Below are 25536 nucleotides of genomic sequence, written 5' to 3'. Positions count from 1 at the left end.
TCATTTCTGCTCCCCCAGGATCTGGCGCTCGACATACTAATTCAAATAGTTTTAACAATGAATAGCCAAGCAAAATTATATATGTCAGCTTGTAATAATCCCTTTCAGGGAGAATACTCCAGTCATTTATCATAATGCAAAATAATAGCTCAAAATTTTAAAGCAGTACAGAAGCCAAGTCCTTCAGTAACATCTCTATACAGGCAGACTCTTCAAGGGATCTTTAATTGGAGGATCCTAAAACTACCATCTGTCATTATGGATCTCCTTTGGGAAATGCAAATCATTGGTAGGTGCTGAAAAATAAAATACTGAACCGTCCCTAATTCCTGCCAACATATCAGCCTGATCACAGACATTTAACCCCTCAGATACCATGGTCAATTAGGATCACAGCATTTTAGGCAGCTTTACCAAGGCCTAAACGGCTTCCCAGTGTGGAAATTGGGGGAGTCGTTCATTTCTTGTGGAGCCCTCTGGAGGGCTACCACATCAATAGTTCCTATGAAGGCCTGTGGGTAGCAGAGATCCATAGAAACATAGCGCAACTCCCATAGGTTGCAATGGTAATTTATTGCAGTCTATGGGACAAGCAATGTAATGATCACATGTTCAACAAAATCATAATGGCTGATTGTCTGCTTTTTCATCCCTTTACATCCCCGATGCAAAGAAAAAAAACAAAAAAAAAAACTTGGGATTTTTTTTTTAAGTATTATTAAATTACAAGAAAAAATATATAAATGTGGTATCTCTGTAATTGTACTGAATAACAGTAAGAGGTCAATTTTACCGCAAAGTGAACACCGTAAAAATAAAACCCATAAAACTATGGCAGAATTGCATTTTTTCCATTATTACCCCATTTTGAATCTTTACAGCTTCCCATTACATCATATGCAATATTAAATGGCGCCATTATAAAGTACAACTTTCAGCTAAAATCCAGTTCTCATACAGCTATGTGAAAGGAAAAATAAAAAAGTTATGGCCCCGAGAAGGCAGAGAGTGAAAAACAAAAAAAAAAAACTTCCCTGTGTTTAAGGGGTAAAATTATTCCAATAGAAAGTTTGTATCATCTAACAAAGAATTGTAATATGTACAGGGGAGGATTAGGAACTTAAAGTGGCCCTGGAAAAAAACCTAAAAGTGGCCCCATGTTGTAGGCAGGGATAAACTTATAGAAGACGGGGCAACATAAGTAGGGAAGGTCAACACAAATAGTAAGGGACAACAGAAGTAGACAGGGCCAGCAATACCTTAGTGCAGCACAAAGTACCACTCCAGCAGAGTCAAATACCACAGTGCAGGACAAAATACTGCCACCCTTTCAACAGTATTTAACTGTATCATGTCCTGTGGACGACAATACAGTTAAGTTAACGAGGGCACCTGTAGCTGTTGAGCATCATATCTCCGTAGACTTGGCCTGCGGCCATCAGGAGAGGTTGGGTAGCCCCCTGGGCATCGGCCCACCGGGAAATTTCCCTGCAGGGTCTATGGCCAATCCGCCCCTGAATATGTACTCATAGGAGAGCTTTGAGAGATATTTGGGTAGTTGTATAAGAAACAGAGATTTGATTATTTTTAATCTCTTGGACAATCATTATGTATACTGGCCAGGAACACAAAGCACTGAATGGTCTTAGGCCTCTTTCATACGGGCGTCCCGGATTTGCTCCGGATGAGTCCTGTGTGCATTGCGGGAAACCCGCGCAAGTGCGCATGCAATTTAAGTCACTTTTGACTGCGATTGAGTTGTTCAGTTTTTATCGCGCGGATGCAATGCGTTTTGCACACGCGTGATAAAAAACAGAATGTGGTACCCAGACCCGAACTTCTTCACTGAAGTTCAGGTTTAGGTGAGGTGTTCTGTAGATTTTATTATTTTCCCTTATAACATGGTTATAAGGGAAAATAATAGCATTCTTAATACAGAATGCAAAGTAAAATGTCAATTGAGGGGTTAAAAAATAAAAAAATGAACTCCCCTCATCCACTTGATCGCGCAGTCGGCATAGTCTTCTTTCTTCTTCTTTCAGGACCTGCAAAAGGACCTTTGATGACGCAATCGCTCTCACCACGTGGTGAAGAAAGAAGAAGAAAGAAGACTATGCCAACTACGCGATCAAGTGGATGAGACGAGTTACATTTTATTTTAAAAAAATTAACCCCTCAATCGACATTTTAGTAAGCATTCTGTATTAAGAATGCTATTATTTTCCCTTATAACCATGTTATAAGGGAAAATATTAGAGTGAATTTACTTTAATGTGGTCCGGGGTTGCTCATCCCTATCATCTCCTAGAAACCATGCGTGAAAAATCGCGCCGCATCCGCACTTGCTTGCAGATGCTTGCGATTTTCATGCAGCCCCATGCGTTGCGTGAAAAACGCTGAATATAGAACATGCTGCGATTATCACACAACGCACAAGTGATGCATGAAAATCACTGCTCATCTGCACAGCCCCATTGAAGTAATTGGGTCCGGATTCAGTACGGGTGCAATGCGTTCACCGTGTGAAATGGGCCTTAATGTCTGGCCATGACTTCAATACTCTGATGATGCCAATGATAATGAATGGGCTGCAAGGAACAAGTGAACAAGTTTATGTTAACAACTTCTGCAACTTTGTAATACAATCCATGAGAGGGTAGTAAAGGCAGAATTAAATCTTGATGATGGATGGAGCCCGGTGTGATTTATTTCAGACTGGAGATAGGTCACAGATGCACTATAACTTCATAGGCAATTATGAGCTAGTAAATTAGAAATGCTGCTCAGCTGCCAGGCGGCTACACAGATTCTCTTATACAAAATTGTAAGGGGGCTATATATCAGAACGGCTCAGTTGTTAAAAAGAAACCTTTTAGTGACGATGTATTGTCTCTATTTAGTACCAAAACTTTGTGTCTGTCTGCCTTTTTGTGCTGTAGATAGGGTGCCCCGTTATCATCAAAATCATAAATCACAGCAGAAGGTTTCTTTCATTTATTTTATTTGCAATGGATTTGCGGCAAAAGTTGTGCAAACGTTTTCGGACGTGTCTGGCCTTCGTCGGGCACTGTGCCGCTGGAGGTAATAGGAGATGCTGGTAGGTGCAGTGATGGGAGCCTATGGCCGCCGGGGTGTACATACGTGCATGTATGTACATCCCGGCGGCCATAGGCTCCCATCACTGCACCTACCAGCATGTCCTATTACCTCCAGCGGCACAGTGCCCGACGAAGGCCAGACACGTCCGAAAACGTTTGCACAACTTTTGCCGCAAATCCATTGCAAATAAAATCAATGAAAGAAACCTTCTGCTGTGATTTATGATTTTGATGTTGTCTCTATTTAGGTCACATTGGGGATCATTTATTAATCTGAAATATGCCTAAATTAGGTGTATTTCAGGTGCAGATGGCAGTAAAAAATGGTTAGCCACTATCTGCGACTTCTTTCCGTTCACGCAAGGTCTAAAATTGTAGGCGTGGTGTGGGTGGGTCTTCAGGCCTGTCCTATTCACCATGTTCTACACCTAGAAAATGGTCTAAATGTAAGACAGCTAGGAAGCGGTTTTACATTTAGACTGGCGCTGGATGCACCAAAGTTATGTAGAGGCCTGCCGGTCTTAATAAATGTGCCCCATTGTCTCTATTAGGTGTGAAGTCATCATAGGATTGGTAGATTGGACTAGACCATGATTTAAAGGAACAGTTTAGGCTAGTGGTGACAAACCATTTTAAAGACAGGGTGCCTAAACTGCGACCCAAAACCTACTTATTTATCAGAAAGTGCCAACACCAGCAATTTAACCTGAAAAATGAATGGGGGGTGGGCACTGGGAGTCATACTGTGTAAGGGGCCCTCACACAGTACTAGGACTCCCGTGTGGCCCCCTCAGATACCTATCATTGCTAGAGCACAGGGGAGCCGCATACCTCCTAACTTTTGAAAAACACAAAGAGGGACAACATGTGCGGCAACTTTTTTCATACTAGGCCACACCTACACCCAAAACATAATTATACACACATAGTAAGGCTACTTTCACACTAGCGTTCATGGGTCCGTTCGTGAGCTCTGTTTGAAGGAGCTCACGAGCGGACCCAAACGCCTCCGTCCAGCCCTGATGCAGTCTGAATGGAGCGGATCCGCTCAGACTGCATCAGTCTGGCGGCGTTCAGCCTCCGCTCCGCTCGCCTCCGCACGGACAGGCGGACAGCTGAACGCTGCTTGCAGCGTTCAGCTGTCCGCCTGGCCGTGCGGAGGCGAGCGGATCCGTTCAGACTTACAATGTAAGTCAATGGGAACAGATCGGCTTGAAGATGTCACCATATGGCTCAATCTTCAAGCGGATCCGTCCCCCATTGACTTTACATTGAAAGTCTGAACGGATCCGCTCAGGCTGCTTTCACACTTAGAATTTTTTCTAAGTTATTAATGCAGACGGATCCGTACTGAACGGAGCCTCCGTCTGCATTAATATGATCGGATCCGTTCAGAACGGATCCGATCAAGCGCAAGTGTGAAAGTAGCCTAACTCTTGCCCATTTACAGCACACAGTAGCTATATCAACATTGTGCCCCCTCACAGTAGCCATGGCCAAATATGCCTGATGTGCCCCTTACAGTAATTATGCCAGATGATGTGCCCCTCACAGTAATTATGCCAGATGATGTGCCCCTCACAGTAATTATGCCAGATGATGTGCCCCCTCACAGTAGTTATGCCAGATGATGTGCCCCTTCACAGTAATTATGCCAGATGATGTGCCCCCTCACAGTAATTATGCCAGATAATGTGCCCTCTCACAGTATATATGCCAGATAATGTGCCCCCTCACAGTAATTATGCCAGATGATGTGCCCCTCACAGTAATTATGCCAGATGATGTGCCCCCTCACAGTAATTATGCCAGATGATGTGCCCCCTCACAGTAATTATGCCAGATGATGTTCCCCCTCACAGTAATTATGCCAGATTATGTGCCCCCTCACAGTAATTATGCCAGATTATGTGCCCCTCACAGTAATTATGCCAGATGATGTTCCCCCTCACAGTAATTATGCCAGATTATGTGCCCCCTCACAGTAATTATGCCAGATTATGTGCCCCTCACAGTAATTATGCCAGATGATGTGCCCCCTCACAGTAATTATGCCAGATTATGTGCCCCTCACAGTAATTATGCCAGATTATGTGCCCCTCACTGTAATTATGCCAGATTATGTGCCCCCTCACAGTAGTTATGCCAGATGATGTGCCCCCTCACAGTAGTTATGCCAGATGATGTGCCCCCTCACAGTAGTTATGCCAGATGATGTGCCCTCTCACAGTAATTATGCCAGATGATCTGCCCCCTCACAGTAATTATGCCAGATGATGTGCCCCCTCACAGTAATTATGCCAGATGATATGCCTCTTCACAGTAATTATGCCAGATTGTGTGCCCCCTCACAGTAATTATGCCAGATTGTGTGCCCCCTCACAGTAATTATGCCAGATTGTGTGCCCCCTCACAGTAATTATGCCAGATGTGTCCCCTCACAGTAATTATGCCAGATTGTGTGCCCCCTTCCAAGGATATAAAAAAAAAACTGTAAATAATCACCTGGTTTCTCCGATGCTCAGATGCCGGCGCTCCACAGCAGCAGGAAACTGCCAGACATCGCACTGCTTTGTAGGAGGAGAAGCGCCCACTGATTCCCAGCTTCTCCTACACAGCAGCGCGATGTATGACAGTACATCATGCTGCTTAGGAGCGCTGACTGAGGTCATGACGTCACTGCTGGGCCAGGCCTGGAGGAGAGATACAGTGTGGGAAGATGAGCTGCGGTTAGTGAATGAAAGGACCGCCAGCTCCCCTGCGCTCCAGCAGTTAGCGCCTCTATCTGTATTGATGGCAGCGCTCATAACAGCCAGCCCTGTGCGTGTGTCCACGGAGAGGGCTCTGAATGCCCCCTCTTACGTGTGCGTCACTGGTCTGGGCAAAGCTGATCCACTGTGTTATGCCTAGTGTAGGGCATCGGGGGGTGGAGTATGACACATGGATTCTTTCTTTGGTGTTCTTTGAGTCCCTGTGTAATGCTCCACCATCTCAGGCCCTACACTAGGGGTTTTATGAAACTTTTTAACTGATAAATTATCCTCAGAATAGGTTATCAGTATCTGATTGGCGGGGGTCTGACACCCAGGATTCCTGGTTATCAGCTGTTTGAGAAGCCACCATTGCTCACAGTAGCGCCGCAGCCTTCTCACAGCTTTTCCTAGGCCAGTGATGTCATGTTCATCAGTCACGTGGTCTAGCTGCAAATAAGCCCCCTTAAATTGAATGGGGTTGAGCACGATACCAAGGACAGCAGCTATACAATGTACAGAGCTGTGCTTGGTAAGCTGTGAGGAGGTCACGGAGATCACAGGAGAGCCAGTGCCTTCTCAAAGCTGATCAGCGGGGCCCAGGTCAGAGCTCCACCGATTAGATAGTGATAACCAATGCACAGGATAGGTCATCAATTTAAAAGTCTAGGAAAACCCCTTTAACACAGCGTACCAGTTTTGCCTGGAGTGTTCCTTTAAGTGAGACAACTGTTAAACCGGTTGTCCCATCTGGGACATTTATGACAAACTGACAGGGTATGCCAATCGGTGCGAGTCCCACCTCTGGGATCTGATCCTGTGTCAAAAATGGAGACCCAAAGTAAATACAGAGCACATTGTGCCATAAATTGCTCAGATAAGAATACCCCTTTAATCGACTTTAGATAGACAAATGCATCAGTTGGAAATTCATACAGCAGTTCCAGTGTAAGTAAATGGCACCTGGACAGATATTTATCCTGAGAGACAGCAAGCAGAGATTCTGAAAGCTGTGAGGAAGGGATTTAAAAATAGATTGGAGGATTAGATAAGGTTTCCTTTAACACAAAAAAAAGTTTTTGCTGAAACTGTACTATTCCTCTGTAAAAGTCTAACTACAACAAATGATCTCAATAAAGACCAATATAAGCGGGGTTGGGTGTGGGGGCAGGTGAAGCTGGGGCACCAAAGTGCTAATTGGGTGACACTGTTCCCTACAAAGCTGAACGTGAGGACAGCCCCGTCCCCCTTCCTGATGCTTCTGGGTTGCTCTTTTGGAATGCCAAATAACAGTATCGTATAAATGTCACGATTTAAATGAAGTTGACTTTTGTATGTAGGGGTTTTCCAGGAATAATACATTTTTATTTAATGCCTGCAGCTTGCCTCCGTAAATGGAAAATGTATCCTGATCTGTGGTCCATGCAATGTTTACATCTGGCGCTGCATGAGCACGGTCACATGCTCCACTGCAGCCAATGACTGGGTTCAGCAGTGATGTGCCACTTGTGTCCACGTCACCACTGATGCCAGTTACTGGCTGCAGCAGAGCATGTGACCATGCCCATGAAGATTCGGATATTAACACAGCAGGGACTGGAACATGGACACACTGGAGGCAGCGCAAAGGATCGAAGCACCAGGAAGAGGTGGGCAGCAGGTATTAGAAAAGAAAATAAGAGTTTCTGGAAAACCTCTTTAAAGGCCTTCAGTAGCAATTTTCTATGACTGATTTTACTCATGTTGGGCTAAAAATCATTTTTGTAACTGGTCTTTATTTAAAATTTGCTGCTCTGACGGCCAGATGTATAATATCTCTGAACTCATGAAAGCTCATGAACACTAATTTAAAGGACATCTGTCAGCAGATTTGTACCTATGACACTGGCTGACCTGTTACATGTGCACTTGGCAGCTGAAGGCATCTGTGTTGGTCCCATGTTTATATCTGTCCGCATTGCTGGGAATAATTATGTTTTTATATATGAGCCTCTAGGAGCAGCTGCCATTCCCTCTCCACTCTGGTTGACAGGGCCAGGGTTGATGATATTTAACAGTGCAGAGGGTGAGACAGTTGCAGAGAGAGCAGAGCCTCTAGGTGTAATGGTAACGCCCCCGTTGCTCCTAGAGGCTCATTTGCATATATTAAAACATCATTTTTCTCAGCAATGCGGACACATATGAACATGGGACCAACACAGATGCCTTCAGCTGCCAAGTGCACATGTAACAGGTCAGCCGGTGTCATAGGGACAAATCTTCTGGCAGATGCGCTTTAAGCCATATTTTTATCAGTTTGATAAGAATTTATCTATAATAGGAGAAAGATTGCTCACAAAAGGTGTTCATAACCTTTGGTCTGTTGAATAAGACAAAGATGATATTTGAAAGGGAAGATGAGAGAAGCTAACCAGCATGGAAGTGGATAGGGCATCTGAAATCAGGAACAAGAACAAGCCAAAGTAAAGCCTAAAGACCGCAGCAGAGGTCAGAGAAGTCTAATGGATTGGTCATTGAGTCACTGGGAGATCAAACATATAATAGAGTGCAATAAAGATCATTTCATAGCATTCATTGTTTATTTAGGCTATGGCTCCACACGGCATAAAACTGCAGCGTTGTGCTATTGTATCACAACTAATGATAGTGAATCTGGTCTTGCTGCAATCCACAGGTTGCCGACCCCACAAACAGCAAAAACTAATTCACGATCATTAGTTGTAACCGGCACTGCAGCATTTGCAGTCTCAATGTCGCCCAGTAGTCCTTACCTTAGAAATGATTGGGTTCCGGCTTAGTACACAGACCAGCCAGGAGGCTACAAGCTGATGCTGATCAACATCAACCAAATTGAGATAGATGAATTTGCTTCCGGCCTTTTGAGGACGCACTGCAATATGCAGATCCTGGATTCCATTTGGAGGCAGCACAAATACACTCTCTGGGTCAACCTAAGCGGGGCAAAAAAAAGACAAAAACCAGGGTTTATTTGCAGCTTGTAACATCCTCTTGGGTTAGAACCTCAATGAGATGCTCCCTAACTTCATAGATGCGATTTACAGAACTTATTCCAGTAAAGGTGAGGTATAGAAAGCAAAGTAACATCTCAAGCCAGAAGTGTTAGGGATCATGCACACGATCGTATGTATTTTGTGTTCTGCAAAAAATACGGATGACGTCCATGTGCATTCCATATTTTGCGGAACGGAACAGCTGGCCCCTAATAGAACAGTACTATCCTTGTCCGTAATGTGGACAATAATAGGAAAAGTTTTTTTGTTTTTTTTGCAGAACGGACATACAGAAATGGAATGCACACGGAGTAAGTTCCTTTTTTTTTTTTTCGGGATATTTGCGGAACCATTGTAATGAATAGTTCCGTATACGGTCCGCAAAAAAAAAATATGTTCTTGTGTATGAGCCCTTAGACTTAAAGATGCATCAAAGGTATCAAACTTCGACATTCAATAAACTGGGTACAAATTACAGCAATGCTAACTTAAAAAATTCCTTGCATGATATATTTTTCTGGTAAATCATGATCCACCATTCAAACCAGACAGCATGTGGATGGCAATCTGGATCCACATAATGTCACAGTGAAAAGGCTGAAAAAGCCCAGGGTAGGCAAATGTTATGGGCAGACATCAAAAGGTGAGATGCAGGCACTGGTCATCAATTACGTTATTGAAAATGGTTATTCTATTTCTAATTAGGACACTACTCAGGCCCCTCCCACGGCAATGTATTGGCTAAGCCACAGCCAACCAGGCGATGCATTAAAAGGAATGTGTCGTCAGAAAATAACCTATCGTTTAAATTGAGTTTCTAAATTAAACATATTTTCAAATAATTCGTATTTTTCATTTTCCATGTCATCTATATTTTAAAAAACAATCCTTAAACCCTGCAGTTTTCCCTCTGGCCACTAGGTGCCACATCTTGCTTTGTACAGCAGTCATCTCCTTATCAATACAGGCAGGATTAAAATGACAGCATTTCTATATATAGATAACACAATAGGTGATATCTACTGCCTCCTGACCTCTGCACAGGTCACAGAACATGCCTAGAAAACTCTCCCATAGAAGCCAATGTGCCCCCTTCAGTCTATTGTGTCCATGGCCCATCGCGGTTGCTGTAAAGCATCTATCTAAATTATTTTAATAACAGCTTGGACAAGATGGCCGTCCCCATAATCATGTTCAGGAAACAGAATATCAATAAATCTGCAATCACAGATTACAAAAAGGATAGGTGTCATTATCTTGTTTTACCTGGCAGAAAATAATTATAGGTTGAGACATTTATTTTATCTGTCGTAACAATAAAAATACAATCAGTACTGATCAATAACCAACCCCTTTAATTTTCCAGTGTTTCTTGAAAGTTTGTGAACCCTTTAAGATTTTCTATATTTGTGCTTAAATTTGACTGAAAACGACATCAGATTTTCACAGTCCTAAAAGTAGATAAAGATAACCAAATCAAACTACCGGTATATAAGATCTGATCATTTATTTATTGAGGAAAATGATCCAATAGCATGTCTGTGAGTGGCAAAAGTATGTGAACCTTTAGGATTAGCAGATTATTTGAAGGTAAAGTTAGAGTCAGGTGTTCAATGTGATGACAATTAGGTGTGATCTATCAAACGGTCTGATCTTCCAAAACACATTTGTGGAAGTGTATTATGGCGCAAACAAAGGAGATTTCTGAGGACCTCAGAAGAAGAGTTGTTGATGCTCATCAGGCTGGAAAAGGTTACAAAACCATTGCTAAAGAGTTTGGACTCCACCAATCCACAGTCAGACAGATTGTGTACAAATAGAGAAAATTCTAAACCATTATCACCCTCCCCACAAGTGGTAGACCAACAAAGATCATGACAAGAGAAGGGAACCCAAGGTAACCTCTAAGCAATGAGTCCACCATCACAAGGAACAACAATGGTGTGCATTACAAGATTGCAAGTAGAAAGACGCTGCTCTCCAAAAAGAACATTGCTGTCCGTCTGCACTTTGCGGTGCAGCGGAATGGAACAACGGCTGCGGACAACATGGTGTTCTGTCCACATCTTTTGCGGCCTCATTGAAATAAATGCGTCCGCACCCGTGCCGCAAAATTGTGGAACGGATGAGGACCCATTCATACAATCGTGTGAATGAGCCCTTACAGATACAGATTCATCAGGATACCTACTGTAGTTCTAAGTATAAAATATTAAGGCACTGAAAGAAAAAAAAGAAACATAATAGAAAAAAAGCTATAAAAACCAAACCTAGTAAAAAAAAAAAAAAAAAGTCTAAAAATACATGAACAATACTGTTGCAGTCTACTACAACCCTGGATATTGTCACAGGTTTCAAGGCTGCAGAGACCTGGCAGTACGTCTCACTGGGTTGAGATGAATGTCAATCAGCAGCGTGCCTCCTAATCTAGAGCTGCAATTAAATTAATTTATGAGGCAACTGAAGCAATCAAAGCTGGATGCGAGGTGGCCGAGCGTAATGATTAAAACAGCCGTCTCAACTTATCTACAGCCTGCAGATAAAACAAACACTCTCTCCTAAGCTGCCTATAGACATTAGGAAGTGGCAGGTCAACCACTATCCACCCTAACAACACTATTAACATTTGGCTCGCTGAATTAACATGATATTTCAATAGAAGGCAAGACCAGTGGTGTCCAGACTCCTCTGAGTGGTGGGTAGATTCCTCTACCGAACTAAAAAAACATAACATGGCCTCACATTACTCCCCGTTAGTACCATGGGTCGGCATACCCGCCTAGACCCTGTCGGGTTGGCTTGAGGATGTCTGGGCACGATAGTTATAACTGCAGTTCCGTTTGGCACTGAGGGGGGTCTCCATAGTTCAGGGTCCATAGTCCGTAGGAAGGAGGCTAGCCCTCAGGCTTCTCCAGCAGCCCCAGTGACGGTTCAGTCCATCACATTTCTCCCCTCCCAACAGTAGACTAACCAGGTACCAGACCCCCAACTGGTCTGGACCTGTGTTAGTCAGACAAGATGAATCCAGAACCTCTTCCAACTGGTCCGCAGGAGAGGGAAGCCACCCACATCATCTCCTGGGTAACCACACTGCCGCTGGGGAGAGAGGTCGGCTACCTCTTCTCCCTGGAACGCCCTCTGCCGCTTGGGAGCCAGACCGACTGTCTCCTCTCCCTGTAGGATGCCCTGCCGCTGGGGAGATTGACCGATTGTCACCTCTCCCTGTAATGCTGCTGGGTAGTGGTAGCGACCATCTCCACCAAGTGATGCTTGCGGCTAATATGAGGGATCGACAGTCTCTTCTATCTGTGACACTGGCTGCCGCTGGGGAGAGAGACCGGTTGTCTCTTCTCCCTTTACACTGCCTCTGGGGATCTGGGCCGGTAGAGAGACCACGGTCCCATATCCACCTGCCGACTGTGGGTCCTCCCATAGTGCCTGGTATGCATCATCCAGCCAGATCTACTGCCATACCAGGGTCTCGAGCTCCGACACCCACCCCTTCAGGGGCTGCTCTCCCAGTAGAGGCATTTACAGCTCCAATCGCATCTGCATCTTCTGCTCCTCACTGGGGAGATTCTCGCCCCGCCGACGCTGCATGTCCTCCAGGGCCTCATGCCATACGCCTTTCCGGACTGCATCCCTGTAATCCGGGTGATCCTCCTCTTCATTATGAAACACTGTCCAGGAACTAGCTGATTCCATGCTGCTGTAGCCAGGGGCACTGTACGAGTACTAGCGTTGCCCTAATTATAAATTCACACATTACCAGTGTCTCTAAGGTGCTGCTCCTCGCAATGGGAAGAAATCCTACTGCTGCCACCAATGTGACGGATTGCCTGCCACACAGACTGGGTGCCTCCATCGAACGATGCTCCTAGTGCTCACCAAGGACCATCAGCACCACACTCGACACCATAACCACCGCAAATCCCATGAACCGCCGCAGCTTGGTTTGGGGTTTTGCAGTTTTCCACCCACCCTGGACCCAACCCGGGCTCCAGCTTCCAGTGGGTGAACCTCTCCTTAGTCGACAGAGCAAAACAGGAACAGCTCTTACAAGAGCTAGAGATTATGCTCTGGGGAGAATAGTGATTATAGCAATCCCCAGAGTGTAGTTCTCCAACCCCCCAAACATGAGCCCAGACTTCATGAAGGGTAGAGCAGGACACTTTAATGGGGCTACATGTCAGCCTCTTATGCCGTTCTTCCAGCAAGGGACACTCTCATGGGGACCTTGTGGAAGACTGAGACAGTTTCTTACATAAACCTATCACATGCAGAAAACACACATACAGTACAGACCAAAAGTTTGGACACACCTCCTCATTCAAAGAGTTTTCTTTATTTTCATGACTATGAAAATTGTAGATTCACACTGAAGGCATCAAAACTATGAATTAACACATGTGGAATTATATACATAACAAAAAAGTGTGAAACAATAAAAAATATGTCATATTCTATGTTCTTCAAAGTAGCTACCTTTTGCTTTGATTACTGCTTTGCACACTCTTGGCATTCTCTTGATGAGCTTCAAGAGGTAATTACCTGAAATGGTCTTCCAACAGTCTTGAAGGAGTTCCCAGAGATGCTTAGCACTTGTTGGCCCTTTTGCCTTCACTCTGCGGTCCAGCTCACCGAAAACCATCTCGATTGGGTTCAGGTCCGGTGACTGTGGAGGCCAGCTCATCTGGCGCAGCACCCCATCACTCTCCTTCATGGTCAAATAGCCCTTACACAGCCTGGGTGTGTTTGGGGTAATTGTCCTGTTGAAAAATAAATAATGGTCCAACTAAATGCAAACCGGATGGAATAGCATGCCGCTGCAAGATGCTGTGGTAGCCATGCTGGTTCAGTATGCCTTCAATTTTGAATAAATCCCCAACAGTGTCACCAGCAAAGCACCCCCACATCATCACACCTCCTCCTCCATGCTTCACGGTGGGAACCAGGCATGTAGAGTCCATCCGTTCACCTTTTCTGCGTCGCACAAAGACACGGTGGTTGGAACCAAAGATCTCAAATTTGGACTCATCAGACCAAAGCACAGATTTCCACAGGTCTAATGTCCATTCCTTGTGTTCTTTAGCCCAAACAAGTCTCTTCTGCTTGTTGCCTGTCCTTAACAGTGGTTTCCTAGCAGATATTCTACCATGAAGGCCTGATTCACACAGTCTCCTCTTAACAGTTGTTCTAGAGATGTGTCTGCTGCTAGAACTCTGTGGCAACTGATGTTCCCAACCCCATTTATAAGGCAAGAAATCCCACTTATTAAACCTGACAGGGCACACCTGTGAAGTGAAAACCATTTCAGGTGACTACCTCTTGAAGCTCATCAAGAGAATGCCAAGAGTGTGCAAAGCAGTAATCAAAGCAAAAGGTGGCTACTTTGAAGAACCTAGAATATGACATATTTTCAGTTGTTTCACACGTTTTTGTTATGTATATAATTCCACATGTGTTAATTCATAGTTTTGATGCCTTCAGTGTGAATCTACAATTTTCATAGTCATGAAAATAAAGAAAACTCTTTGAATGAGAAGGTGTGTCCAAACTTTTGGACTGTACTGTATGTGATACAATTAATCAACACAATTGGATAAAGTAATCACTCACAGGCAGAAAACACCCACCTGAGATACAATTAACCAACACAATGGGATAACGTAATCACTCACAGGCAGAAGTTACACAATTTTCCCATTTGTAGAAGAATGAGCCAGAGGGGGGGTGGTCGGTAAATGCCATAACATGGCCTCACATTACTCTCCCTTAGTTCCATCGGTCGGCATACCCGCCTATACCCTGTCAGGTTGGCTTGGGGATGTCCGGGCACGATAGTTATAACTCCAGTTCCATTTGGCGCTGAGGGGGGTCTCCATAGTTCAGGGTCCATAGTCCGTAGGAAGGAGGCTAGCCCTCAGGCCTCTCCAGCCTCCCCAGTGATGGTTCAGTACGACACACCTTCCGGTCCTTGTTCCCCCCCATGCACCATAATTTTGGCACCTGCACGGTACATCTACTTTAGCTGAACTGATGTTTATTGCTCACGTGCCAAAATTGTGGCGCATGGTGTCAGCATGCTACTATAGGGCCAGATGAGAGGATGTTGATGCCTGGCCCTGGCAGTCAGGGGGAGAGAGCATGGAAAATGGAGGATCTGAAGTGCACCTAGAGGGCTAGGACGAGAACTCTGTTTTCACTGGAACAGTAAATCAGGTCACTATTGTTTAATCAGCAATATCAACCCTACTAGGCACTATGGTTTGTTTAATGGTGTTAATACTGCTAACAGGTCCACATTAAGGCGGTTGGCCTGCCTTTTGTAAGTAGTGGCCTATCCTCACTAACACTGTGTACCCATGCCGATCATCTATTATGTGTAGCTCACCCGCCAAAAGTCGGTGCTGGAGCTACTGAGAGTGCCGTCAAGATTGTACTGGGATGTGCTGCACCCACTGACTTCAGTCCACTGTCCACTACAACGTTGACAGTGCAGTGTATTTGCAGTGTCAACTTCCGGCAAAAGCGCTACATGGAACACCCGATCCGCAGGGGTGTGGGGAGCCATACCCCCGATGATTAGGTAGTGATAGCCTATCCTGAACATAGGCTATCACATAAGAAAAGACTGGACAACCCCTTTAATGTTAATGTTTAAAGTGTAACTCATTATTTTTTTTGCTAATGTGTACAGACAGGGATAGGGAACATTTTTCCAATATACTTTATTTAGGGAAAACCTTTATTTATAGTAAAAAACTTTCTCAGAGCCTCTTCTGAGGGACATCAGTCTTCCCAACAGCGCAGTGTTGCGCTGACTAGGAAGATAGGGAAAGGGGCTGTGCTGGGAGCTGGCGGGCATCTGTCCTATATAGTGGGGCCAATACAGTTATAATGCATGAAATATACACTAACATATAAATAAATATCTTCACTTCGTTCCTGCTCACTGATCAGAGTGGCCAGCGCTGTCAGTGAGCTTCCCCCTGCACTCCCGGTAAGCACTCACTATAGGCAGTGCAGAGAGAAGCTGGGACAGTTACAGTATATTACTGTCCCTATATACAGTAGAGGAGCTTCCCCCTGCCTCCCTGCACTGCCAGTATTGCACGCTTACCGCTCACCAAGACATCGCTCCTGGCGGCTAGTTCATTAGTCAGTATGTTGGGAGTACAGGAGAATAACTCACTGACAGCGCTGGCCACGCTGATCAATGAGCATTAACGAAATTAAGATATTTATTTATATATTATTGTATATTTCACGTATTATAACTGTTTTCCCCCTATTACATGAGGTAGCAGGGCAGGCAGATGACGTCAGCTCCCAGCACAGCCCATTACGCGCAATAACTTCATAAATGAATTTTTACTGTAAAAAGACATTTCCTGAACTTGGGTTCGGTTCCAAGGTACCATTTGGAACTGAACCCGAGTTCGGGAAATGTTTTTTTACAGTACAAATAAATTCATGAAGTTATTACCCGAAGTCTCGCGAGACTTCGCAAAGCAATAACTACGGCTCATCGAAGCCAATACATTCTAATACTGTACGGAGCTCCTGCTGCGTACAGTATTAGAACAAAGTTTTATGCAAATCAACTTCGGATGTTTCCTCCGAAGTCGATTCGCTCATCCCTAGTGTATAAAAAAAAAAAAAAAAGAAAACGAAGCAAGTTTGCAAATAGCCTTGAAAAATAACAGGTGTGTGTCCACAGCTCCTATGGAAACCTTTTTGTCTCCAGGGATACAGACTAGAATCAAACCCTGTGTGTAGTCTCATGCTGCAGTCATGTGCCATAAAGCAATTCGTAGATGCCATGATAATCCTTTAACAGCTTACCTGCAGTTCTTGTGGATGGGAACTATAAGCTCTCACTTTCCGCACCACTTGTGTTCCCCGTAGAACCAAGGACATTTGGGTCAGCTGGCCTGTGATGCAACTGATGTCTACTCTTTTCAGGGAATGGATGTAGATCTGCCAGATCTGAATAGGTGCAGCTAGCCAATGATCTCTATAAAACAGTCAAATACATTCAAATTATTTTTGCTTTTATATTTTATTACACTTCCAAGTGTCAAAAAGACTCTTTCTTCAGGGAGGAACAAAAATACTAAACTTCAAAAAAAGCTAAATTTAGCCAACTAAAATAGGCCATTGGCCTTACTAACTGGGTCAAAGTCCTTAAAAATAAATATACAGCCACAAAATAATTTATTTTTAAAAGCATCCTAAAATCTTATTGTGAGAGGTGCATACCTTATGGAAATAAAAGGATAAGGAACAAGAAAAAACAAATGTGGATAAATAGAATTGCAAAGAAAGGAATAAATGACAAAAAGAAAGCATTTAAATCACTAAAACAGGAGGGTAGCGAGGAAGCATTGGAAAACTATAAAGAAAAAAAATTGAATATGTAAAAGACAAATAAAAGTAGCAAAACAAGAGACATTCATTGCCAAAGAGAGTAAAGCTAACCCTAAAATATTCTTCAATTATATAAATGGTAAAAAGAATAAATCTGAAGGTGTCGGCCCTTAACAGAGTGATGAGGGGTGAGTGGCAGACAGCGATGAGGAGAAAGAAAATCTATTAAATATTTTTTTCTCCACTGTATTTACTGAGGAAAATAAACTCCATAAAACCCATAAGCTGCAGACACTGGAACCTATGGGTCTGAATAGAGATTATGAACTAAACAGCTTCTTGTAGTTACCCTTTATTTATGTATTTTATCTCCCACAATTTCAGAAAACATAAACAATGTTACAAAGATGTGCAGCTTTACCAGGAAGAATAACACAATGGACTTTTGAATAACTTTGGTACAATTTGCTGGATACTTTGCCTATGGTTACTACATTGCCATGTCTGTTGTTTTCACTCTGACACCTTATATTTATTCACACTGTTTACTGGTTGTCATGGTAACATGACGAAATCACTGGGCGGAGTGTATGTGTTTAAATCCTGTGTTTCTCACTAATGAAGTATTGCAGTTTGAAAAAGGCTCAGGCTTGAGCCGAAACTAGTCACTGATGATGCTATTAGGCCTTGAATAAACGTCTCTCCATATAATCAAGAAAGTGAGTGCAGGTCCTTTTTTGCTACAGTCAGGTCCATAAATATTGGGACATCGACACAATTCTAACATTTTTGGCTCTATACACCACCACAATGGATTTGAAATGAAACACAAGATGTGCTTTAACTGCAGACTGTCAGCTTTAATTTGAGGGTATTTACATCCAAATCAGGTGAACGGTGTAGGAATTACAACAGTTTGTATATGTGCCTCCCACTTGTTAAGGGGCCAAAAGTAATGGGACAGAATAATCATCATAAATCAAACTTTCACTTTTTAATACTTGGTTGCAAATCCTTTGCAGTCAATTACAGCCTGAAGTCTGGAACGCATAGACATCACCAGACGCTGGATTTCATACCTGGTGATGCTCTGCCAGGCCTCTACTGCAACTTTCTTCAGTTCCTGCTTGTTCTTGGGGCATTTTCCCTTCAGTTTTGTCTTCAGCAAGTGAAATGCATGCTCAATCGGATTCAGGTCAGGTGATTGACTTGGCCATTGCATAACATTCCACTTCTTTCCCTTAAAAAACTCTTTGCTTGCTTTTGCAGTATGCTTTGGGTCATTGTCCAGCTGCACTGTGAAGCGCCGTCCAATGAGTTCTGAAGCATTTGGCTGAATATGAGCAGATAATATTGCCCGAAACACTTCAAAATTCATCCTGCTGCTTTTGCCAGCAGTCACATCATCAATGAATACAAGAGAACCAGTTCCATTGGCAGCCATACATGCCCACACCATGACACTATCACCACCATGCTTCACTGATGAGGTGGTATGCTTAGGATCATGAGAAGTTCCTTTTCTTCCCATCACTCTGGTACAAGTTGATCTTGGTTTCATCTGTCCATAGGATGTTGTTCCAGAACTGTGAAGGCTTTTTTAGATGTCATTTGGCAAACTCTAATCTGGCCTTCCTGTTTTTGAGGGTCACCAATGGTTTACATCTTGTGGTAAACCCTCTGTATTCACTCTGATGAAGTCTTCTCTTGATTGTTGACTTTGACACACATACACCTACCTCCTGGAGAGTGTTCTTGATCTGGCCAACTGTTGTGAAGGGTGCTTTCTTCAGCAGGGAAATAATTCTTCAGTCATCCACCACAGTTGTTTTCCGAGGTATTCCGGGTCTTTTGGTGTTGCTGAGCTCACCGGTGCGTTTCTTCTTTTTAAGAATGTTCCAAACAGTTGTTTTGGCCACGCCTAATGTTTTTGCTATCTCTCTAATGGTTTTGTTTAGTTTTTTCAGCCTAATGATGGCTTGCTTCACTGATAGTGACAGTTCTTTGGATCTCATCTTAAGGGGTTGACAGCAACAGATTCCAAATGCAAATAGCACACTTGAAATGAACTCTGGACCTTTTATCTGCTAATTGTAATTGGGATAATGAGGGAATAACACACACCTGGTCATGGAACAGCTGAGAAGCCAATTGTCCCATTACTTTTGGTCCCTTAACAAGTGGGAGGCACATATGAAAACTGTTGTAATTCCTACACCGTTCACCTGATTTGGATGTAAATACCCTCAAATTAAAGCTGACAGTCTGCAGTTAAAGCACATCTTATTTGTTTCATTTCAAATCCATTGTTGTGGTGTATAGAGCCAAAAATGTTTGAATTGTGTTGATGTCCCAATATTTATAGACCTGACTGTATATAGGAAAATAAACTGTAAGATGAAATGCACAATGTAAAAATAAATTCATCATTAAAAGTGCCCTGTTTGAACCTGGAAGAAGAACAGCGGCGTCTTAAAAAGATTAAAATAGACAAATCGCCGGGACCAGATGGCATACACCCCCGTATCCTAAGAGAATTAAAGGGATACTGTCATCCGGATTTTGTGTATAGAGCTGAGGACATGGGTTGCTAGATTTCCGCTAGCACATCCGCAATACCCAGTCCCCATAGCTCTGTGTGCTTTTATTGTGTAAAAAAAACTAAACTCATCTCAGGGACAGAGAAGAAAAGATGCTGCAATGGCACAAATCCACTGGTGGAAACGGACATGAAACTTCGATCTGGATATTCCTTTTTTTTATTTCTAGAAAGTGCATAGCCATGTAAACAACGCGTTTTGGGGACTAATAGTTCCCTGATGAAGGGGAACTATTAGTACCCGAAACGTGTTGTTTACATGGCTATGCACTTTCTTTAAATAAAAAAAGGAATATCCAGATCGAAGTTTCATGTCCGTTTCCACCAGTGGATTTGCGCCATTGCAGCATCTTTTCTTCTCGACAAGCACTCTCTGGAGGATTGGACCCCCTTTCCAGGAGAGATATTACCTTCGGCTGCAGCCCTTTAGAATTGGATTTTACTCCATTCATATCTACAATAGAGTTGTGCCTATCTGTAGCACAACTCAATAAGGTGAGCCTTGCTCTTTCTTTTCAATAATTTTATTTATTCGAACGTACTATCCTATTGTGCGCCCCTTTCTCTCTCTCTCCCACCACCCCATTTGTGGTTCGAGTGGAGGTTAGAGACGTCCACTTCTACAACTACCTCATCTCAGGGACAGGACTTATCTCAGGTTAATTTACATATGAATCAAATAGTTGTTTTTTTACACAATAAAAGCACATAGAGCTATGGGGACTGGGTATTGCGGATGTGCTAGCGGTATACACAAAATCCAGGTGACAGGTTCCCTTTAAGTAATATCATAGCCAGACCCTTATTTCTAATATTTAAGGATGCTATACTAACAGGGAGTGTTCCACAAGATTGGTGCATAGCAAATGTGGTGCCAATATTCAAAAAGGGTCGAAAAACCCAGATCCAGGAAACTAGAGGCCAGTAAGTTTAAAGGGGTTCTGTAGTTTGTTTAAACTGATGATCTATCCTCAACTGTTTGAGAAGGCAGCGGCGCTTCAGCAGCACAGCGGCCTTCTCACTGTTTACCGCTGGCCCAGTGACGTCACGACTAGTATCAATGGCCTGGGCGGGGCTAAGCTCCATTCAAGTGAACAGAGCTTAGCCGCACCCAGCCAGTGATACTAGTTGTGACGTCACTGGGCCAGCGGTAAATAGTGAGAAAGCTGCAGCGCTGGTCCCGGGTGTCCAACCCCCGGCAATCAGATGCTGATGATCTATCCAAAGGATAGATCATCAGTTTAAACAAACTGCAGAACCCCTTTAACATCTGTCATGGGTAAGCTGTTTGAAGGTTTTCTAAGAGATGCTATCTTGGAGTACATCAATGAGAATAAGCAAATAATGCCATATCAGCATGGCTTCATGAGAGATTGGTCATGTCAAACTAATTTTATCAGTTTCTATGAGGAGGTAAGTTCTAGACTTGACCGCGGCGAATCAATGGATGTCGTATATCTTGACTTCTCCAAAGCATTTGACACTGTACCGCATAAAAGGTTAGTATATAAAATGAGAATGCTCAGACTGGCAGAAAATGTCTGTATGTGGGTAAGTAACTGGCTGAGTGATAGAAAACAGAGGGTGGTTATTAGTGGTACACACTCAGATTGGGTCACTGTCACTAGCGGAGTACCTCAGGGGTCAGTATTGGGCCCTATTCTCTTCAATATATTTATTAATGATCTTGTAGAAGGCTTGCACAGTAAAATACAATTTTTTTCAGATGACACTAAACTGTGTAAAGTAATTAACACTAAAGAGGACAGTATACGGCTGCTGATTGATCTGAATAGATTAGAGGCTTGGGCAGAGAAGGGGCAGATGAGGTTTAACACTGACAAATGTAAGGTTATGCACATGGGAAGGAATAATTCAAGTCACCAGTACATACTAAATGGTAAAACACTGGGTAACACTGACATGGAAAAAGACTTAGTGGATAGCAAACTAATCTGCAGAAACCAGTGTCAGGCAGATGCTGCCAAGGCCAATAAGATAATGGGTTGCATCAAAAGGGGCATAGATGCCCGCGATGAGAACATAGTCCTACCACTTTACAAATCACTAGTCAGACCACACATGGAGTACTGTGTACAGTTTTGGGCTCCTGTGAACAAGGCAGACATAGCAGAGCTGGAGAGTCTTCAGAGGAGGGCAACTAAAGTAATAACTGGGTTATCAAAATTAGGTTTATTCACTTTAGAAAAAAAGACAACTCAGGGGACATCTAATAACTATGTACAGTATAAATATATCAGGGGTCAGTACAGAGATCTTTCCCATCATCTATTTATCCCCAGGACTGTGACGAGGGGACATCCTCTGCGTCTGGAGGAAAGAAGGTTTGTACACAAACATGGAAGAGGATTCTTTACGGTAAGAGCAGTGAGACTATGGAACTCTCTGCCTGAGGAGGTGGTGATGGTGAGTACAATAAAGGAATTCAAGAGGGGCCTGGATGTATTTCTGGAGTGTAATAATATAAAGGCTATAGCTACTAGAGAGGGGTCGTTGATCCAGGAAGTTATTCTGATTGGAGTCGGGAAGGAATTTTTTCCCCTAAAGTGAGGAAAATTGGTTTCTACCTCACAGGTTTTTTGCCTTTCTCTCGATCAACTTGCAGGATAACAGGCCGAACTGATGTCTTTTTTCAGCCTTATAAACGATGTTACTATGTACACAGATATCATGATTAAACAATTATATCATCTCTTCAAAACCCCTAGAATGTCTGTCAGGGGCCTGACCAGAAAAGCCAAGATATTTTCTAAAACTTCTTAAAACCAATAACGTAATTTGTACTCACTCCTTCTTCTTGTATTTATAATTAATAAAATCGAATTCTTTGTACTTAGACATTAATTCAATAAGGGATATCATATATATTTAATGAACTATTTCTATTGTAATTACATTTATTTGTTACCATTTTGAACACAAGCTGGTTACCACTTTTCTGCAACTGGCTGTATAAGGCTACTTTCACACTGGCGTTTCTATTTTCCGGTATTGAGATCCGTCATAGGGTCTCAATACCGGAAAAAAAACGCTTCAGTTTTGTCCCCATTCATTGTCAATGGGGACAAAATGTAACTGAACAGAAAAGAATGCTCCAAAATGCACTCCGTTCCTTTCTCATACCGCTTTCCGTCCTGGGATGCGGAGCAAGTCAATGGGGACGGATCAGTTTTCTCTGACACAATCTGACACAATAGAAAATGGATCCGTACCATTGACTTTCATTCAATGGAGTTCATGACGGATCCGTCTTGGGTATGTTAAAGATAATACAACCGATTTATCGGAGTTCACAACGGATGCAAATGGTTGTATTATCATTAAAGGAAGCGTTTTTGCTGAACCCTGCCGGATCCAGCGAAAACGCTAGTGTGAAAGTAGCCTAAGCTAGGTAGAATATCATTGCTATATCAGCACTTTTATAATATTGCCCCTTGTGTACAAGACCACAACTATTGTTTTATCTCCCCACATGTTCAAGAATATAGGGAGTCAATTATTAATTCTGAAATACGCCTAAATGATGCATATTTCAGGTACAGATGGCGGAGCAACTAACCATAGCGCCGCTATCTGTACCTGAAATATGCATGATTTAGGCTTATTTCAGAAATCTGCGAGTTCACCCCACTCATGCAGAGTCTAAAATTGTGGGCACAGTGTGGGTGGGGACAGCAGGCCCATCTCATTCATCATTTTCTACGCCTGGTTTAGGCGTAGATAATGGTCTAAATGTATGACAGCTAGAGGCAGTATTACACTGCCAGATGATTGCTACCGAACATTCATGCGAACGCTCGTTTGCGATTATTTGCTGAAAAATCGGGCAGTGTAATAGAGGCTTCAGTCATAACACGAAGGTACATGGTGATAAATGTGGGCATTCCAAGTGTATCAGCTGTTCCGTAATTCAGGTCTCACGCTCCTTTGTTTCTTGCACCACAAGCAGGACTTACAACATGCAGCAGTATGCAGCCTGTAACTCCACCGATGTGGTTTCTCTTATCACTTGCACATCCTGTAACTTGCAATACGTTGTCTGTGAAGGTTCTCATTTATTCAGGTCATGGTATATATCTGTAAAGAATAATTCAAGGCAACTGGACGTACTGTAGATTTCTTGAAAACGTTTCACTCGTTCTTCCAACGAGCTTTCTCAATTCTGAGTGATTGTACAAAAATTCTGGGAATAAATATGTAACTGAATCCACATCTGGTAATTATACCCAGCATTGGGTCAAAGGTGTTGATTCCATTATCCTAATTGGAGTCAGTAGGTGATAAAGACTTCCCAGAAAAAGGTGTCAAGACAGCATTGTATGTGGCAGACAATAGATGTCTAACCCCCCCACCTCTATTCAAGCTTGGCTTCTCCATTTTTACGTAGATGGCCTCCTTCCTGCCTCGTTTGTACCAATCGGCCTCCTTATCCAAAACACGTACTTGACTGTCTTCAAAGGTGTGACCTGTTCCTTTTAGATGTAAGTACACGGCTGAATCTTGACCAGAGGTTTTGGCTCTTCTATGCTGAGCCATACGCTGATGTAGTTGTTGTTTTGTTTCGCCGATATACAGTTCTGAGCATTCCTCATTGCACTGGACTGCGTACACAATGTTGTCCATCTTGTGTTTAGGCGTTGGGTCTTTGGGGTGAACCAGTTGTTGCCTCAGTGTGTTGCTGGGTTTAAAGCAAACAGGAATGTGATGTTTATTAAAAATCCTTTTGAGTTTCTCAGACACCCCAGCTACATATGGGATAACCATATTCTTGCGTCTGTCATGCTTCTCGCCCTCACTGGTAGTCTTGGTGGTCTTTCTTCTCCTTCCTTCTGTTTTGACAAAGGCCCAAACTGGATACCCACAAGTTTTAAGTGCCCCTCTGAGGTGTTTGAGTTCCTTCGCCTTGGCCTCTGTGCTGGTGGGGATTTTCTCTGCCCGGTGGTGTAGAGTCTGGATGACTCCCAGTTTGTGGTCTAGAGGATGGTGGGAATCAAATAGCAGGTACTGGTCTGTGTGTGTTGGTTTTCGATAGACCTCTATTCCCAGCTTCCTTCCCTCTTCCACTGTTATAAGACAGTCCAGAAACGCCAGTTTGTTGTTCTGCATATCTTCCCACGTGAAATTGATGTTATGATCCACTGAGTTGATGTGGTCGGTGAAAGCCTGTAACTCTTGTTTATGAATTTTAACCCAAGTGTTATCCACATATCTGAACCAATGACTCGGTGTAATTCCCTTGAAAGTGGTCAGGGCTTTCCTTTCTACTTCCTCCATATACAGGTTCGCTACAATAGGCGAGACTGGCGATCCCATAGCACAGCCATGTTTTTGCTTGTAGAACTTGTCCTTATACTTGAAGTAGGTGGTACTCAGACAAAGGTCCAGTAAGGCACACACTTGGTCTGGGCTGGTCTGTCTTGACACCTCTTTATCACCTACTGACTCCAATTAGGATAATGGAATCAACACCTTTGACCCAAGGCTGGGTATAATTACCAGATGTGGATTTAGTTACATATTTATTTACAGAATTTTTGTACAATCACTCAGAATTGAGAAAGCTCGTTGGAAGAACGAGTGAAACGTTTTCAAGAAATCTACAGTCCAGTTGCCTTGAATTATTCTTTACAGATATATTTGCAAAACGTTGGTTCCATGTTCATTAAAGTCATGGGTCAGGCGGC

The 25536-nt window shown here is 43.2% G+C and overlaps 1 protein-coding gene across 2 annotated transcripts in view; it reads right to left on the bottom strand.

The window, feature by feature from the left end:
• NPHP4 (nephrocystin 4) overlaps positions 1 to 25536 on the bottom strand; it is a 277786-nt gene that overhangs the window by 3718 nt on the left and 248532 nt on the right. For both annotated transcript variants that reach the window (XM_044278368.1, XM_044278369.1), the window contains exons 27-28: positions 16708 to 16879; positions 8620 to 8799 (exon numbers count right to left, since the gene is read on the bottom strand). In XM_044278368.1, the coding sequence (XP_044134303.1) occupies positions 8620 to 8799; positions 16708 to 16879 (352 nt within the window). The remainder of the gene's footprint in view (positions 1 to 8619; positions 8800 to 16707; positions 16880 to 25536) is intronic.

The sequence above is a fragment of the Bufo gargarizans genome, chromosome 2 (assembly GCF_014858855.1).
Source record: "Bufo gargarizans isolate SCDJY-AF-19 chromosome 2, ASM1485885v1, whole genome shotgun sequence".
NCBI lineage: Eukaryota > Metazoa > Chordata > Amphibia > Anura > Bufonidae > Bufo > Bufo gargarizans.
This window is presented reverse-complemented; position numbering and strand designations above follow the sequence as displayed.